Source organism: Thamnophis sirtalis, unplaced genomic scaffold, assembly GCF_051295495.1.
Source record: "Thamnophis sirtalis isolate CommonGarterSnake01/CBP01778 unplaced genomic scaffold, rThaSir2_p1.2 scaffold_2, whole genome shotgun sequence".
In the NCBI taxonomy this organism is placed as follows: domain Eukaryota; kingdom Metazoa; phylum Chordata; class Lepidosauria; order Squamata; family Natricidae; genus Thamnophis; species Thamnophis sirtalis.
In genome coordinates this window covers 60,458,660-60,476,574 of record NW_028261382.1, presented here as the reverse complement: position 1 = coordinate 60,476,574, position 17,915 = coordinate 60,458,660, and the positions used below count along the sequence as shown (strand labels likewise).

At 43.9% G+C, this 17,915-nt stretch overlaps 1 protein-coding gene across 4 annotated transcripts in view; it reads left to right on the top strand.

Moving 5' to 3' along the window:
- The window catches only part of PPIL2 (peptidylprolyl isomerase like 2), a 56,899-nt gene that overhangs the window by 2,478 nt on the left and 36,506 nt on the right, over positions 1 to 17,915 (top strand). For all 4 annotated transcript variants that reach the window (XM_087705726.1, XM_087705727.1, XM_087705724.1 and 1 more), the window contains exons 2-8: positions 823 to 872; positions 1,542 to 1,587; positions 1,802 to 1,864; positions 4,089 to 4,140; positions 15,687 to 15,738; positions 16,670 to 16,761; positions 16,969 to 17,058. In XM_087705726.1, the coding sequence (XP_087561852.1) occupies positions 823 to 872; positions 1,542 to 1,587; positions 1,802 to 1,864; positions 4,089 to 4,140; positions 15,687 to 15,738; positions 16,670 to 16,761; positions 16,969 to 17,058 (445 nt within the window). The remainder of the gene's footprint in view (positions 1 to 822; positions 873 to 1,541; positions 1,588 to 1,801; positions 1,865 to 4,088; positions 4,141 to 15,686; positions 15,739 to 16,669; positions 16,762 to 16,968; positions 17,059 to 17,915) is intronic.

Genomic DNA, 17,915 nt, shown 5'->3' with positions numbered 1-17,915 from the left:
AATTTTAAGAAATCTGAAGTTCAACTTAACAGTTCAGAGAGCCGAGGTGGCGCAGTGGTTAGGGTGCAGTACTGCAGGCCACTTCAGCTGACTGTTATCTGCAGTTCAGCGGTTCAAATCTCACCGGCTCAAGGTTGACTCAGCCTTCCATCCTTCCGAGGTGGGTGAAATGAGGACCCAGACTGTGGGGGCGATATACTGACTCTGTAAACCGCTTAGAGAGGGCTGAAAGCCCTATGAAGCGATATATAAGTCTAACTGCTATTGCTATTGCTACTTTCAACTGGAGTTGAAGTGTGCACATCCTAGTAGCCAAGTTTGAGAAACACTGGCCCAGCATGTCAGGAAGGACACATATAAAGACTCTGTAATTAGGAGCCAAAGAGACACCGTGGCTCAGTGGCTAAGACGCTGAGCTTGTCCATCAGAATGTCGGCAGTTCAGCGGTTCGAATCCCTAGTGCCGCGTAATGGAGGGAGCTCCCATTACTTGTCCCAGCTTCAGCCAACCTAGCAGTTCAAAAGCATGCAAAAAATGCAAGTAGAAAAATAGGAACCACCTTTGGTGGGAAGGGAATAGTGTTCCCTGCATCTTTGGCGTTGAGTCATGCCGGCCACATGACCACGGAGACATCTTCGGACGGCGCTGGCTCTTCGGCTTTGAAACAGAGATGAGCACCGCCACCTAGAGCCGGGAACATACGTATGTGCGAGGGGAACCTTTACCTTAATTAGGATCCAATGCTTCAATTAGCTTATCTGCCTTCCTTCCAGGTACATAAGTCAAGGTACATATTCCTCTAATTGTCTCTTTCTCTTTTAGGTACATAACATGTACAGAATATACCCATTTTTATGGAGGGAAGAAAGTTGGTATGTGACTAGAATTGAATTGAATGTTTGTCTCATTTGCATGTCTAATTTATATTGGGGGGGGATGTTCAGAGCAAGATATGTCTCATGTTATCCCAGTTGTAAGATTGTTGTTTTTAGTTGTGAAGTCATGTCCGACCCCATGGACAACATTCAACGTTCCTCCAGGCCTTCCTGTCCTCTACCATCCTGTGGAGTCCATTTAAGCTCACACTGACTGCTTCGTTGACTCCATCCTGCCACCTCATTCTCTGTTGTCCTCATCTTCTTTTGCCCTCCATCGTTCCCAGCATGAGGCTCTTCTCCAGGGAGTCCTTCCTTCTCATTAGGTGGCCAAAGTCTTTGACTTTCCTCTTCAGGATCTGGCCTGCTAAAGAGTAGTCAGGGTTGATCTCCTCTAGGACTGACCGGTTGGATCGCCTTGCAGTCCAAGGGACTCTCAGGAGTCTTCTCCAGCACCAGAGGTCAAAGGCCTCCATTCTTTGGCACTCAGCCTTCCTTATGGTCCAACTTTCACAGCCATCCATTGCAACTGGGAAAATGTTGTAAGATAGGCTGCACTAAAAGAGAGATTGGCCAAAGTCACTAAATTACAACATATTCATAGGGTATTCATGCAAAGATGAATATGCTGAATGTGTGAGACATATTTTTTTTCCCTTTGAATAGAAATTCCACAATCCAACTTTCGGCGCCTGCCTTTTGATCATTGTAGGTAAGTTTGAAAGAAATCATAGTCATAAAAATCATAAATCTTCCTTCATACTTTTAATGGGAATCTTGAAAATTGTTGGTTTTTTTAGTTGGAATCAGTTTATATGGGTGTGTTTGGTCATTCACCTTTGTCTGTTGGCTTAATGTTATGCCAAATATCTTCATTGTGCTTTTTTAAAAATACTAAAATAAAATTCTTTTCTTCTCAATCCTAGCTTGTCCTTGCAACCATTCGAATATCCAGTTTGCACTCCAGATGGGATCATTTTTGACTTGCTGTAAGTTTTCATTCCAGTTTATCTATCCATTCATCCCTTTGTGCTCTCTGAGCTTCCTAATTTCTTGCAGATGTTTCATTATCCAGCATTGATAGCTTATTAGCTTGACTATCACTAAGTGTTGTATCTTTTGATTCTTGATGAATGTATTTTATTCTCCTTATGTACACTGAGAGCATCTGCACCAAAGACAAATTCCTTGTGTGTCCAATCACATTTAGCCAATAAAGAATTCTATTCTATTCTATTAGGAACACAAGGAATTTGTAAATGTAAACTGACAGCAAGCCTCACTCCTTATTAACACTGATTATGTTACCTAGTGGTCCCTCAAGTCTCCCCTTTAAGTTTATTTGTTGTTGTTGTTGTTGTTGTTGTTGTTGTTGTTGTGGCCTGCCAGCAGCCAGAAGAGCTGGCAGCAGACTCAGACAGTGAGGAGGTTGGGGAGGAACCTGGGGCAGTCCTGGAGTCTGGGGAAGGCTCGGATGAGGGCTCTGTGTCGGAGGCAGAAAGGGGGACAGGGCCGTCTGACAGTTATCAGCTGCCTTCAGAGTCGGAGATCAGTAGGGCAGAAGAACAGCTGGAGCTCATTCCTGATGTGCGCCTGCGTAGAGCTGCCAGACAAAGGGAACAGTTAAGAAACAAGGGCTGACTCAGGAATAAGGCCACAGGTGGACGGTGAATGGTCCCTCCCATGGGGAATAAAGAGGAGTGAAAGAGGAATGGAGTTTGCAGGAGACCATTAGTTCACTTAATCATTGTGAAGATTTGTTCATGATTCTCAGAGACTCCTTTGCCAAATATTTTCTTGTACATCTGTTGCATTTGGAAGATATCAGCCTGGCAGCTCTCCAGACCTGATAAGGTCTGTGGCTGTAAAGTTCACCCTTGAAAGACTGTTTCCCGGAACTTTGCTGGATGTGAATGAATGAGAGGAATTCACATTAGCTTCATTAAAAGGGGTTTTGTTGGGACAAGGAGTCTGCTTCGTGATTTGGTGAAGCCTAGGTCAGAACAGGTTGTTTGTATGTGTGTGTGTATGTATGTATGTATGTATCTATGTCTATGTATGTGTCTGTGTGTGTGTGTGTGTGTGTGTGTGTGTGTGTGTGTGTATCTTCCTCCCATATTTGGGCATACCGGGGCTTGTAAAAGAAATCTAATAGATACCTTTCACCCTGGCTTCGCTGATAACGGATAAGAGCCTGTGGCCTAATGGCTAAGAAGTCTGCCTAGTATGTAATATAGCCCAGGTTCAAATCCCAGTAAGGGTATGGCTAGCTGATGAGAGCTAAATAGCTTGAAATAGATCTATACTAGTCTCCCTTTATTTATTTATCAGCACAAATACAACAAAATTTAACAAAAAGGCAACAGTAAAAATATTGGGTTTCTGCCTGGATGGTCTCTTGTGACGAGCCGAAGGACAGAGAATGGAAGTAGTGATCTTCCTCCCATATTTGGGCATACTGGGGGTTGTAAAAGAAATCATATATATATAGATAAAAGGAGTCGTTCTCTGTAGCTCAAATGGTTAACTCCCTGCCTTGGAGGCAATAGAGCACAGGTTCGAATCCCAGTAAGGATATGGCTAGCTGATGAGAGCTAAATAGCTTGAAATAGATCTATACTAGTCTTCCTTTATTTATTTATCAGCACAAATAAAAAACACATATATATATATATATATATATATATATATATATATATATATATATATATATATATATATATATATATATATATATATATATATATATATATATATATATATATATATATATTAACAAACATGTAAAATACACACACACAAAACTTAGACGTACACCACATTTACACAATACAATACGAATAGGGGTTTCCTGTTCTTTCTAATAGCAATTATCAATCGATACCGCTCATCTTATATTATTTCCCCTTCTATTGTATTTCATTTGGGTTTCACCATTCTTAACCCTCTTATTTGACTCATAACTATTATTTTTTGAGTTTTGTTATATTCCTTCATTGATTCCTGTTTCCTTCCTCCATCCACCTATACCATTTATCCCATATCTGGTAGAATTCTGATTCTTCTTTTCCCTGGATTTCTTTAGTTAGTTTGTCCATTTCAGCACAATCCATAACCTCAGAACAGGTTGTTTTATTTTACCCAAAATGTACTTACTTAAATGTAGAAACCAATATCCAAGCCGTTCTGAATCTGCATCTTGTCTTGCTTTAGGAATATTGTTCCGTGGATAAAGAAGTATGGAACCAATCCAATCACAGGGGAAGTAAGTATTGCTGGATTTTAAAACGCAAGTTCCATGCTAGTCCCCCCACCACAGATATTACAATCTGAAAATATGAGAGCTTGAAAAAAAGCAGGTGCGAAACTCAATTTGGCATATGTACCGGTAGTCCTCGACTTACGACCAAGATTGAGCCCAACATTTCTGGTTATTGAGGCATCTGTGAAGTGAGTTTTGTCCCATTTTATTACCTCTCTTGCTACAGTTAAGTGAATCACTGGAGGGGGGGGGGTTGTAAGTTATTTTATTAAACCCACAATAAAACATTGGACACAGTGTAACCGCTCTGGCAATATCTCTGCCATACATACTAAAATAGAAAGTTAAATATCATAACCACCCTGCTTATTTGGTCTGTTCGGTATTTACAAATAGAAAGACATCTTACTTCCATCCATGTTACTTTGGTCTTGTCGTATACATTTTCACTCTTATAATTACATACATAATTCTAATTTTCCATTCTGTAGATCCTAATCATTACCGTACTTACTTTACAATACAATATAATAGCAGAGTTGGAAGGGACCTTGGAGGTCTTCTAGTCCAACCCCCTGCCTAGGCAGGAAACCCTATACTGTTTCAGACAAATGGCTATCCAACATCTTCTTAAAGACTTCCAGTGTTGGGGCATTCACAACTTCTGGAGGCAAGTTGTTCCACTGATTAATTGTTCTCACTGCCAGGAAATTTCTCCTCAGTTCTAAGTTGCTTCTCTCCGTGATTAGTTTCCCCCCATTGCTTCTTGTTCTACCCTCAGGTTCTTTGGAGAATAGATTGACTCCCTCTTCTTTGTGGCAACCCCTGAGATATTGGAACACTGCTATCATGTCTCCCCTAGTCCTTCTTTTCATTAAAATAGACATACTCAGTTCCTGCAACCGTTCTTCATATGTTTCAGCCTCCAGTCCCCTCATCATCTTGGTTGCTCTTCTCTGCACTCTTTCTAAGTCTCCACATCTTTTCTACATTGTGGTGACCAAAACTGGACGCCGTATTCCAAGTGTGGCCTTACCAAGGCCTTATAAAGTGGTATTACTTGACGTGATCTCGATTCTCTCCCTCTGTTGATGCAGCCTAGAACTGTGTTGGCTTTTTCGGCAGCTGCTGCACACGGCTGGCTCCTATTTAAATGGTTGTCCCAGTAGGACTCCAAGATCCCTCTCACAGTTACTACTATTGAGCAAGGTACCACCTATATTCTGTACCTGTGCATTTCGTTTTTCTTGCCTAAATGTAGAACCTTACTCTTTTCACCATTGAATTTCATTTTGTTAGATTAGATTTTATTAGATTTTATTCTCTTCCCTTCTTCCCTTCCACACTCTCCGCTTAGCTTAGATGGTTGTATTTCAGCATCTGGGCAGACTCAATTCAGTACCGATGGTATTAATAGTCACATTCCAGGAATCCTCTTTCATATCCGCCCCTCCCTCTCTCTCTCTCCTAGGCTTCGATGGCAGGGTGCCTGCGAGGCGCCAAGCATTAGCCACACGAAAAAGGTGTAAAACCTGGGTCTGCCAATTGTAAAACACACGGGGTTGTTGTTTTGGCTTTAAACACCAGGGGGCAGTCAGATCGTTTGGCCTGAAAAGCTTTGTCCAGATCTCTAAATTTGCAGAAAATCCATTCCAGGGAAGATCACCTCTTTACCTCTTCTGTGCTTTTTTTTTCCTTCCCCTGTTCTTCATGGCTGTGTATTTGGAGATTGTCAGGTACATGACTGCTGATTTCCTGGAGATTTTTCCGGGAAGATCTGGGAGGAGGGGGTAGAAGTATCCCTAACTTAACCTGCACCACTGGAACCAAAACCTTTTTGTGGTTTTAGCTCTAGACCAGGGATGGCTCACCTTTCCGTTGTCCTGTGCCAGTAGCACACACGCACGTGCTATACCCATAATGCAATGCATGCATGACAAACGCATCCCCGAGCATGAGTGCGCAACCCTTTGCGCTTCCCCCCACGCATGCGTGCATTGCCCCTGTGCCCCCTTTTGGGCCTAGCAGGGCTCCCTGAAGCTCCTGGGACCAAAAATGGGACATGGGGGAGGAGAGGCGCGCCACACGCCCCTGTGCTTTCCCCTGCCCCTCTGCGCATGCGCACGGGGACCCAACCCCACTTATGCGTGTGCATATCCCACATGCACCCTGCTCCGCGTCCGTGTGAGGCAGACAGCCAAAAATCAGCTGGGCGACAGGAGGCGCGCTTGCATGCGCGGTGGAACTGAGCTGGGGCCACAGTTCGTGTGCCCGCAGAGAGGGCTCGGCGTGCCACCTGTGGCACCCATGCCATAGGTTCCCCATCACAGCTCTAGACCATTCCTTTCCCCCCCTCCCAAGTTTTATTTGTTTTATTTATGCAACATCCAATTTTAATCGAGCAGTGTGTGTTCTGGGTACAATTGTGCTGAAGTAATTGTATTATACATTTTTGTTGTTATAATTCCTCGCCATCATATTAATAATATAATAACATAATATAGGAACATTCATATTTGGCATCATCTTCTTTACCGACTCTCCTCTTTGCCGTTTCCTCCAATTGTATCTCCTCCTTTCTAACTTCTATTATTTAGCCATTGATAAAATATGCCCCATATCAAAAAATATTCATTTTCTTCTTTATCCTTAATAGCAAGTGTTAATCTATCCATTTCTGCGCAGCCTAGTATTTTCTTAATCACATTCCCCTCGGACGGGATCTCATCATCCATTGTTGCGCAAATACAATTCTAGTTGCAGTTAAGATATACAAGATCAAGTAATTGGTCCTTTTATCATATGTTTCAGGTAGAATGTCCAACAAAAATATCTCTGGCTTCAAATCTGTTGCTTTGTCATTTTTCCCAGCCATGTATGTATTTTCGTCCAATATTTTCTTGCTTTGGGGCATGTCCACCACATATGATAATATGAACCAGATGCTTGCTTACACTTCCAACATTTAGTCAATGTCTACCATTCTTGAGAAGAGTATACAGAAAATCCTCAACTTTTGACCACAAATTTGTGTTGCTAAGCAAGACAGTTGTTAAAGTGAGCTTTATCCCGTATTATGACCTTCCTTGCCACAGTTGTTAAGTGAATCACCCCCAGGTGTTTTAAGTTAGTAACAGTTGTTAAGTAGATCCGGTTTGCCCATGAACTTGGCTTTTCAGAAGGTCGCGAAAGTGTGACCCTGAGACATTGTCACCATCATTCATATGTTGCCAAGAAGCTGAATTTTGATTGCGTGACTACAGGGATGCTGGCGCAGTGGTGAGAGTGCAGTACTGCAGGCTACTTCTGCTGATCACCAGCTGCCAGCAGTTTAGCAGATTGAATCTCACCAGGCTCAAGGTTGACCCTTCCTTCCTTCCTTCCTTCCTTCCTTCCCTCCCTCCCTCCCTCCCTCCCTCCCTCCCTCCCTCCCTCCCTCCCTCCTTCCTTCCTTCCTTCCTTCCTTCCTTCCTTCCTTCCTTCCTTCCTTCCCATAATGGTCAGAATGCAGTATTGTAGGCTAACTCTACACAGTGCCAGCAGTTTGATTCTTACCAGGCTCAAGGTTGACCCATCTTTCCGAGGTGGGTAAAATGCAGGCCCTGATTGTTGGGGACAAGAGGCTGACTCTATAAACTGCTTAGAGAGGACTAGAAAGCATGGTGAAGCGGTATATAGGGAGGTGCTATTGCTATTCTTCTTCCTTTTCACCCACCTTTCTTCCTTCCCATTCTTCCTTCCTTTCCTTCCTTCCTTTCCTTCCTTCCTTTCCTTCCTTCCTTTCCTTCCTTCCTTCCTTCCTTCCTTTCCTTCCTTCCTTCCTTTTTATTCGTTCCTTCCTTCCTTCCCTCCTTCTTTCCTTTTCTTTCCTTCCTTCCCATTCTTTCTTCTCTCCTTCCTTCCTTCCTTTCCTTCTTTCCTTCCTTCCTTCCTTCCTTTTCTTTCCTTCCTTCCTTCATTTCCTTCCCTCCTTCCTTCCTTCCCTCCTTCCTTCCTTTCTTCCCTCCCTCCTTCCTTCCTTCCTTCCTTCCTTCCTTCCTTCCTTCCTTCCTTCCTTCCTTCCTGTTAGAATGCAGTATTGCAGGCTATTTCTGCCAATTGCCAGCAGTTCGATCCTTGCCAGCTCAAGGCTGACTCAGCCTTCCGTCCTTCCAAGGTGGGTAAAATGAGGACTCTGATTGTTGGGAGCAAGAGGCTGACACTGTAAACCGCTTAGAGAGGGCTGCAAAGCACTGTGAAGCGGTATATAAGTCTAAGTGCTACTGCTATTGCTACAGTTATAAATGTGACAAATGGTCATAAGTCACCTTTTTCAGTGCCGCTATGGTAATTTTGGTCACTAAACAAATGGTTGTTAAATCGAGGCTTCCCTGAATATGTGTGCACCCCTCACTTCCACCAATTCACAGTGCGCTAAACATCCTCTCTCCATGGTGGCGCAGTGGTTAGAGTGCAGTACCGCGGGCTACTTTTGCTGACTGCCAGCTGCTTGCAATTCGGCAGTCCCAATCTCACCAGGTTCAAGCTTGGTTCAGCCTTCCGTCCTTCCGAGATGGGTAAAATGAGGACCCAGATTGTTGGGGGCAAGAGGCTGGCTCTGTAAACCGCTTAGAGAGGGCTGTAAAGCAACGTGAAGTGGTATATAAGTCTTAAGTGTTATTGCTAGTGCCTTTTCCTTTCCTTTCCTTCTGTGGTGGCACAGGGATTAGAATGCAGCATTGCTGCCTGATTCTGCCCACAGTCAGGAGTTCGATCCTGACCGGCTCAAGGTGGACTCAGCCTTCCATCCTTCCGAAGTTGGTAAAATGAGGACCCAGATTGTTGGGGGCAAGAGGCTGACTCTATAAACCGCTTAGAGAGGGCTGTAAAAGCACCGTGAAGCAGTATATAAGTCAGGGTTGACTCAGCCTTCCATCCTTCCGAGGTGGGTAAAATGAGGACCTAGATTGTTGGGGGCAATATGCTGACTCTCTGTAAACCGCTTAGAGAGACCTGAAAGGCCTATGAAGCGGTATATAAGTCTACTGCTATTGCTATTGCTATTGCTATTGCTACTTTTGGTAGTGCTTTTCCTTTTCCTTTCCTTCCATGGTGGCACAGGGTTTAGAATGCAGTATGGCAGGCTAATTCTGCCGACTGTCAAGAGTTCGATCCTGACCGGCTTGAAGTTTGACTCAGCCTTCCACCCTTCCAAGATCAGTGAAACGAGGACCCAGATTGTTGGGGGCTGTAAACCGCTTAGAGGGGGCTCTAAAGCACTGGGAAGCGGCATATAAGTCTAAGTGTCATTGCTATTCCTCTCCTTTCCTTGTTCCATGTTGAAATAGTAGCATTCTGCATACCCTCACGGACTTTAAAATCTGACCATCCCCGGTGTTGTCTTAATATTTCGAGATTTCCAACCAGGTTTTGCCTACCCGAGCACTGTCCTAGATATTAGCGAGGGATGCTAATTCCCAGCTGGCTACCCTAACCGTGGCTTAGCACTGTCTGTGTGGACTCGGCCACCTGGCCTCAGCCTTCTTTCAGCTGGATGTCGCCTTTTCAGCAAATGGAAAGTTAAAAGCCTCAGACGCCTACAATATTTATTCTGGACGCTTCTTCCTACTGAAATAGTTGTGCGTGTGTCAGCTGTTTTGAGGGAGTGGGGATTTGCAGTTCTAAAGGACCTGTGTGATTGTTAGTGCAAATCCAATCTCTCCAGCCCAATCGGCCTCGTGTAGAACGCACGACCTAGATGGCAACTTGCAAAGCTGACCAGCAGGAACTGCCCGAATCTAATTTTGTCAGCAAATTTTTATTTATTTTTTAGCTACCTTTTGACGGGGTCTTTTTCTCCAAAATAGATTTTGGAAAAACTCCAGACACACATCCGTATCTTCTCGTCCGTGTTCTGAGCTAGGTTTCCCCAGCAGCACGAAGCCGAGTCCTCGTCCCGATAAACCCTTTTTATTTAATTGACAGTGAATTCCTCTCCCAAAGTCTTTCAAGTTCCCAGTTATCGACCTTCATCAGGCCAGGCTGAGATCTTTCAGACGCCGCAATACTTGGCAAGAATGCAGGAATGAACTAATGGTCTCCTGCAAACTCCACTCCCCTTTTGCTCCTCTTTTATTCCCTCCGGGAGGGGCCATTCATTGTCTTACGCTTCTAGATATTTTCACTTGCTTCTTTTCAAGTGTATCTTTAAAAAAGACATTCTCCATGGCTTCAACTTTTCCTCAAATCAAGACATGATGCATATAAATTCAACCGGTATCGTATTTCCAGGTTTTTCCCTGTAGGTAGGAACAATTCCCTCGGGTGAGCTCAAAAGATATCCAAGGACTTCCAAATAAAAAATAAACTAGAACTAAAACATTTTGGCAACTACTTTGAGGGGAAAAAAAAACCCCAAGGCTGTTTCCCCCCCTCAAAACAACCTTCGTATCTTTCTCCTTGCCCCTCAATATTCTTACCCAGTCTTCCCAAGAGCCTGGTCCCAACAAAAACCCCTTTTATTAATTGATTGTGAATTCTGCTCATTCACCTCCAGCAAAGTCTTTCGAGGGAGGATTTGCAGTCACAGACCTTATCTGGCTTGGAGAGCTGCCAGGCCGATATCTGCAGAACTTGGCAAGGAGTCTCAGAGAGTCACGAACCAATGAAGTGAACTAATGGTCTCCTGCAAACTCCACTCCCCCTTCGCTCCTCTTTTATTTCCTCGGGGAGGGGCCATTCGTCCACCTGTGGCCTTACTCCCAAGTCGACCCTCGTTCCTTAGCTGTTCCTGTCCTCTGGCAACTCTCCGCACGCGCACACTGGGAACAGGCTCCAGCTGTTCTTCTGCCCCACTGATGTCTGACTTTGAAGGCAGCTGATAACTGGCATACGGCATCAAGAAAATTGCATTTTTTACCTGCTTTCGAACGACTAGGTTGGCAGAAGCTGGGACAAGTCACGGGAGCTCACTCCGTTACGCGGCGCTAGGGATTCGAACCGCCGAACTGCCGACCTTTCTGATCGACAAGATCCGCGTCTTAGCCACCGAGCCACCACGTCCCGTTTCTAGATATTAGACTTTCCAAAATTGCCACTGCTACGATAGTTCTCCATTGGCTAATATAGAACAATGGCAGACTTTTCATTTCGTTGCTTGGGGGGTCCTATGAAGGAAGACGGCTGCTCTGTCCTTTAAAGCCTGACAGATACTTTAACAAATTCTGGTGGTGGAAGCCGCTGCGGGATCAAAGAGACAGCGGGCAGCGTGGCAAAGAAGCGGCGGCAAAATGTGGCCCTTCGATATCCCCCCCCCCCCCCCCGTCCTGCTCCCTGTCTGCAGCAGAAGGGCCATTCGACTCCGCCTTCCGCTTCCTTTCATCTGGAGTTTGCCCCAGTGCCCCAGTGACCCACACAGTCCGCGGCGGCTCATGTGTGGCGGGAAAGGAGGGAGCCCCCCTCGGTCCTGGCAGAGAGAGGATGATGTCAGCTGGCAAGTCGGGAAGCAGAAAACACAGCAAGGCTGACTTGTTTGGGATTGCAGCAAAGTAGGTCACTTTGCCAAAAGGAGCTCAGCTGGCAGGGTGGACCCTGAGCTTGGCACAGAGGCAGAAAGAGCTGCCAAAAATAGAAGGGAGGGAGGGTGTCTGTCTGTCTGTCTTTCTTTCTTTCTTTCTTTCTCTTTCTTCTTTCTCTTTATTTCCCTCTCTCTCTCCCACCCTCCTTTCTCCTTCTTTCCTTCCTTCTTCTTTATCTTCTGTCCTTCCTTCTGTCTCCTCCTTTTCTTTCTCTTTCATCCTTCCTTTCTTCCTTCTGTCTCTTCTTTCTTTCTTTTTTTCTTTGTCTTTCTGTCTTTCTCCTCTTTCTTATTCCTCCTCTTCTCATTCTTCTCTTACCTTTCTTTTTCTTCCGTTTCTCATCCTTTCCTCTTCCTTTCTGTTTCTTCCTTCCTTCCTTTCTCTTCTTTCTTCTTTCTCTTTATTTCACTCTCTCTCCCACCCTCCTTTCTCCTTCTTTCCTTCCTTCTTTCTTTCTTCTTTCTTTATCTTCCATCCTTCCTTCTGTCTCCTCCTTTGTTTCTTTCTTTCTCTTCCTTCCTCTTCTTTCTTTCTCTCTCTCTCTCCCACCCTTCTTTCTTTCTCTTCCTTTCTTTCTCTTCCATCCTTCTTCCTTTCTTTCTTCTGTCTCTTCTTTCTTTCTTTCTTTTTCTGTCTTTTTCCTTTCTTATTCCTCCTCTTCTCATTCTTCTCTTACCTTTCTTTTTCTTCCTTTTCTCATCCTTTCCTCTTCCTTTCTGTTTCTTCCTTCCTTTCTCTCTCTCTCTCTCCCACTCTCCTTTTTCCTTCTTTCTCTTTCTTTTTCTTTCTCTTCCTTCCTTTCTTTCTCTTCCTTCTCCCTTCCTTCTGTCTCCTTTCTTTCTTTCTTTCTTTCTTTCTCTTTCTGTCTTTTTCTCCTCTTTCTAATTCTTTCTTTTCTAATTCTTCTCTTGCCTTTCTTTTTCTTCCTTTTCTCATCCTTCTCTTTCTATCTGCCTTTCTTCTTTCTCCTCTTTCTTATTCCTCCTTTTCTAATACTTCTCTTACCTTTCTTTTTCTTCCTTTTCTCATTTTTTTCTTTCTCCTTCCTTCCTTCCTTCCTCTTTCTTTCTTTCTTTCGTCACTTGGATAACTCTCTTCATGATTTTCATCATCTATAACAGTAACAGGGCAGGCTCTATTACAGTTGTAGCTCCAGGACTTGTTTGGTCCAGAAAGTAGGAGGCCATGAATTCAAATCCTGACTTGGCCATGAAAGCCAGCTGGGTGATTTTGGCCCAGTCACCAGGAGGCTCTGAGTTCTAGTTCCACCCTAGGTAGGAAAGCTGGCTGGGTGATTTGGGGCTAGTTTCTCTCTCTCAGCCCAACCCATTTAGCAGGATTGTTGTTATGGGGGGAATGATGCCGCCTTTGATCTACCCACCTCTTCCATAGACCATTCCCGGCAATCTATCCCTCCGAAGCCATTCTCTAGCCTCCCTTCCTCTTCAGCCGAATTTCTGCTAGAAAATCTTGGGGTTTCCATCAGCGACATTCCTCCTTCCAAGCCAGGCCTCGCTGTGCCATTGCCCATTTCTCAGCTGCAGCATCCTGGAACCCTACCAGCAGCTGTGGGGCCCAAGATGGTTTGGCCACCACAATTACCCTGCAGGTTTTGTGTATGTGTGTGTGTGTGTTGTTGTTGTTTTTATTACAGATGGCTGCGAATGACAGGACCGCATGGAACAGCAATCCCATATGGGACACTGCTGTTGTGAACAAGCTCTGAGCTGAATCATTGCTGTTGATAATTTTCTTTCCTTTTTTTCTTTTGCTATCTTGAGTTAATTCTCCATGCTTGGGGGGAAATATATATATATGTTGATTTCCTGCCGTTGAGTCCTTTTGCTTGTGGTTGGCGTTCCCCCAGTTGTTTTCTTTCTCTGCTTGAGATGGAAAGCTGGAATATCTATTAAGCCAGATGGCGACCAATTAAAGATAGATAGAAAGATAGAAATAGAAATAGATAGGTGGAGATAGTTAGTTAGTTACTTAGTTAGTTTTTTAGTACATAGATAGATAGATAGATAGATAGATAGATAGATAGATAGATAGATGATAGATATGATAGTTATGATAAATATGTATGTATATATATTGCATATATATACACACACACACACAAACACACACATACAGTATATATAGATGATTGATAGAGCTGAGATACATATATGTATGTATAGATAGATAGATAGATAGATAGATAGATAGATAGATAGATAGATAGATAGATAGACAGACAGAGATGAGATAGAGATAGGTGTGATAGAGAGATTGATATGATAAATGTGTGTGTGTGTGTGTGTGTGTGTGTGTGTGTGTATATATGTATGTATATATATATATATATATATATATATATATATATATATATATATATATATATATATATATATATATATATATATGATTTTTACAACCCCTGGTAAGCCCTAATTAGGGGAGGAAGCTAACTGCTTCCATCATCTGTCAATCGGCTCATCACAAGAGTCCATCATGACAGAAACCCAATATTTTTACTGTTGCCTTTGTTATATTTGTGTTTTTTTATTTGTGCTGATAAATAAATAAAGGGAGACTAGTATAGATCTATTTCAAGCTATTTAGCTCTCATCAGCTAGCCATACCCTTACTGGGATTTGAACCTGGGCTATATTACATACTAGGCAGACATCTTAGCCATTAGGCCACAGGCTCTTATCCGTTATCAGCGAAGCCAGGGTGAAAGGGTATCTATTAGATTTTTACAACCCCTGGTAAGCTCCAATTATGGGAGGAAACTAACTGCTTCCATCATCTGTCAATCGGCTCGTTACAAGAGTCCATCACGACAGAAAGGGAGAGAGGAGGAAAGAATGAAAGGAAGTGGAAGGAAGGAAGGAAGAGGTAAGGAGAGGAGGGTGGAAGGGGGAGAAAGAGAAGAAGAGATGGTAGGAAGGGAAGAGGAAGAGTAGAGAGGAAGGGAAGAAGAAAGAGGTGAGGAGAGGAGGATGGAAGGGAGAGAAAGAGAAAGAAAGGGTAGGAAGAGGAAGAGTACGAGAAAGGTAAGGGGAGAAGGAAGGGAAAGGAGAGGAGAAAGGAAGTAGAGAAGGGAGGGAGGGAGAAAAGAATGGGAAAATAAAGTGGTGTTACAACAGGCGGAAGGGATGGTAAATAAAACAACCCAAACTGTATATTATAACCTATTAAATGGAATAACAAATGTATAAGAATGACAAATGTAAAGAACAATTAGGTGAATGTATACTTAAAATGATTTGTAAGAGAATAAAAAATAAAAAAAAATTGGGGAAAGAAAGATGTATGGAATTAATAGGAGTAGATGAAAAATATGTAAAAATGGACACATATATAGATATAGATATATAAAGGTATATATGTATGGATAAAAGTAGAATAATAAAGATGTAGAAATGTTGCAACAATGATTTGAATGTTTATTAAAAAAATAAAATAACATTTGGATTGGCAGCCCAGTTAAATAAGCCCGAAGTGAAAAAAGGGAGAGAATAACTAATGATTCTTTTTGGCGTCAAGTTAATCAGCTTCATTGCTTTGTGACTTTCCTGCAGACAGTGTTCTTGCAGTTGTCACTTTTAATCAGCTGGGCTGGCGATCCAATGTTTGCCCGAAGCTTGCACAACTTATTTCAGAATCCAGTTCGATGCCCTGAGAAGTTTTGAACTCTGGTTGTCTTTTAGTCCATTAATGACACGTCTCTTGCCCTAGTTAAGGAGAGTTTGTTTGGTAGTGTTCTGATCTCGGCTTCCCCAAAAAGCACGAAGCAGAGTCCTGGTCCCGACAAAACCCCTTTTATTAAACGAATGTGAATTCCCCTCATTCCCATTCAGCCAAGGCCTGGCAAACAGTCTTTCAAAGGAGTATTTATGACCACAGACCTTATCTACCTTGGAAAACTGCCATGCAAATATTTTCCAAATGAGGCTCCTGTGCAAATGGATGATTAACTTTGGTGTTTCTTCGTCTCTGCAGAAGCTGGAAGCCAAATCCCTCATCAAGCTGAACTTTGCCAAAAACAACGACGGTGAGTCGGCACAATTTATGAAAAAGTGAATATGATGATGGGACAGGCGACCAGGAGGCCTTGAGGACCCTGGGAACAGAGGATTCCGTTGCTTTTTTGTCACAATCAGTCATTCGTCCCCATCAAATCAGATCTCCGGACCGGGAGAGGCCCATCCCCCCCCTGTTCCAATCATGGAAATACAAGTCGTCCTGTTTTTACGACCACCTAAAAATTGCTGTTGCACAGCGAGATAGTTGTGAAGTGGTTTTTTGCTCCATTTTACAAGCTTTCCTATCGCTGTTGTTAAGCGAATCGCAGCCTCCTAGTGAGTGACTTAGAGCCAATCACTAGGAGGCTGTGAGTTCTAGTCCCGCCTTAGGCATGAAAGCCGACTGGGTGATTTTGGGCCAATCACTAGGAGGCTGTGAGTTCTAGTCCCGCCTTAGGCATGAAAGCCGACTGGGTGATTTTGGGCCAATCACTAGGAGGCTGTGAGTTCTAGTCCCGCTTAGGCATGAAAGCCGACTGGGTGACCTAGATCCAATCACTAGGAGGCTGCGAGTTCTAGTCCTGCCTTAAGCATGAAACCTGATTGAGTGACCTAGAGCCAATCACCAGGAGGCTTTGAGTTCTAGTCCCACCTTAAGCATGAAACCCAACTGGGTGGCCTTGGGCCAATCACTGGGAAGCTGTGAGTTCTAGTCCCGCCTTAAGCATGAAACCCGACAGGATGACCTAGAACCAATCACCAGGAGGCTGTGAGTTCTAATCCTGCCTTAGGCATGAAAGTTGATTGGGTGACTTTGGGCCAATCACTAGGAGGCTGTGAGTTCTAGTCCCACCTTAAGCATGAAACCCAACTGGGTGGCCTTGGGCCAATCACTGGGAAGCTGTGAGTTCTCGTCCTGTCTGTGGTTCATTTCTCTCTCTTTTTCCTTCTTCAATTTAGGGAAATACCACTGCCCGGTGCTTTTCACAGTCTTCACCAATAACTCCCACATCGTGGCCATCAAGACCACTGGCAACGTCTTTGGTTTTGAGGTGAGCAGCTTCACAGTTGACGATGTAGACACGTAGTCCTCGCCTTACGACCAGCATTTCCATTGCTAAGCAAGGCAATTGCTAAATGAGTCGCACCCACTTAACGTTTTATCTCGGGTTTGATAACTGGAGAAAAACTACACATGGTGGTTCTTGACCCTCCATTGATTCCCTGTTGATTGATTCTTCTTTTGTTCTTTTTGCAAGGCGGTTGAGCAGCTGAATATAAAAACCAAGACCTTTAAAGATCTGTTGAGCGATGAGCCGTTTTCCAGGCCAGATATTATTACCTTGCAGGTAAGGTTCAAAAAGGATAAGATGAGTTTGGGTCTTGGCATTCTCTTTCCAGTTTCTTCAGTTTCCATTTCGTCTCTCTCTCCCTCTCATTCTCTCTCTCTCTCTTCTCTTCTCTCTCCCTTCCCCTCCTTCCTTCTTTTTTCTGCTCTCTCTCTGCTTCTGTCTCCCACTCTCTCTTCTCTTCTCTCTCTTTCCCCTCCCTCTTCTCCTGTCTTCTCTTGGTTCTCTTTCTCCTTCTCTCTCCCTCCCTTTCCCATTCTCTCTCTCTTCTCTCTCACTTCCCCTCCTTCCTTCTTTTTTCTCTTTCTCTCGTCCTCTCTCTTCTCTTTGCTCTCTCTCTCCTTCTCCCTCCCTTCCCCTCCTTCCTTCCTTCTTCTCCTCTTTCTCTCTCTCGCCCTCTCTCTTCTCTTTGCTCTCTCTCTCTTCTCTTCTCTCTCCCTTTCCCATTCTCTCTCTCTTCTCTTCTCTCTCCCTTCCCCTCCTTCCTTCTTTTTTCTGCTCTCTCTCTCTGCTTCTCTCTCCCACTCTCTCTTCTCTCTCTTTCCCCTCCCTCTTCTCCTGTCTTCTCTTGGTTCAATTTCTCCTTCTCTCTCCCTCCCTTTCCCATTCTCTCTCTCTTCTCTCTCACTTCCCCTTCTTCCTTCTTTCTTCTCTTTCTCTCGTCCTCTCTCTTCTCTTTGCTCTCTCTCTCCTTCTCCCTCCCTTCCCCTCCTTCCTTCCTTCTTCTCCTCTTTCTCTCTCTCGCCCTCTCTCTTCTCTTTGCTCTCTCTCTCTCCTCTCTCCCTCCCTTTCCCATTCTCTCTCTCTTCTCTTCTCTCTCCCTTCCCCTCCTTCCTTCTTTTTTCTGCTCTCTCTCT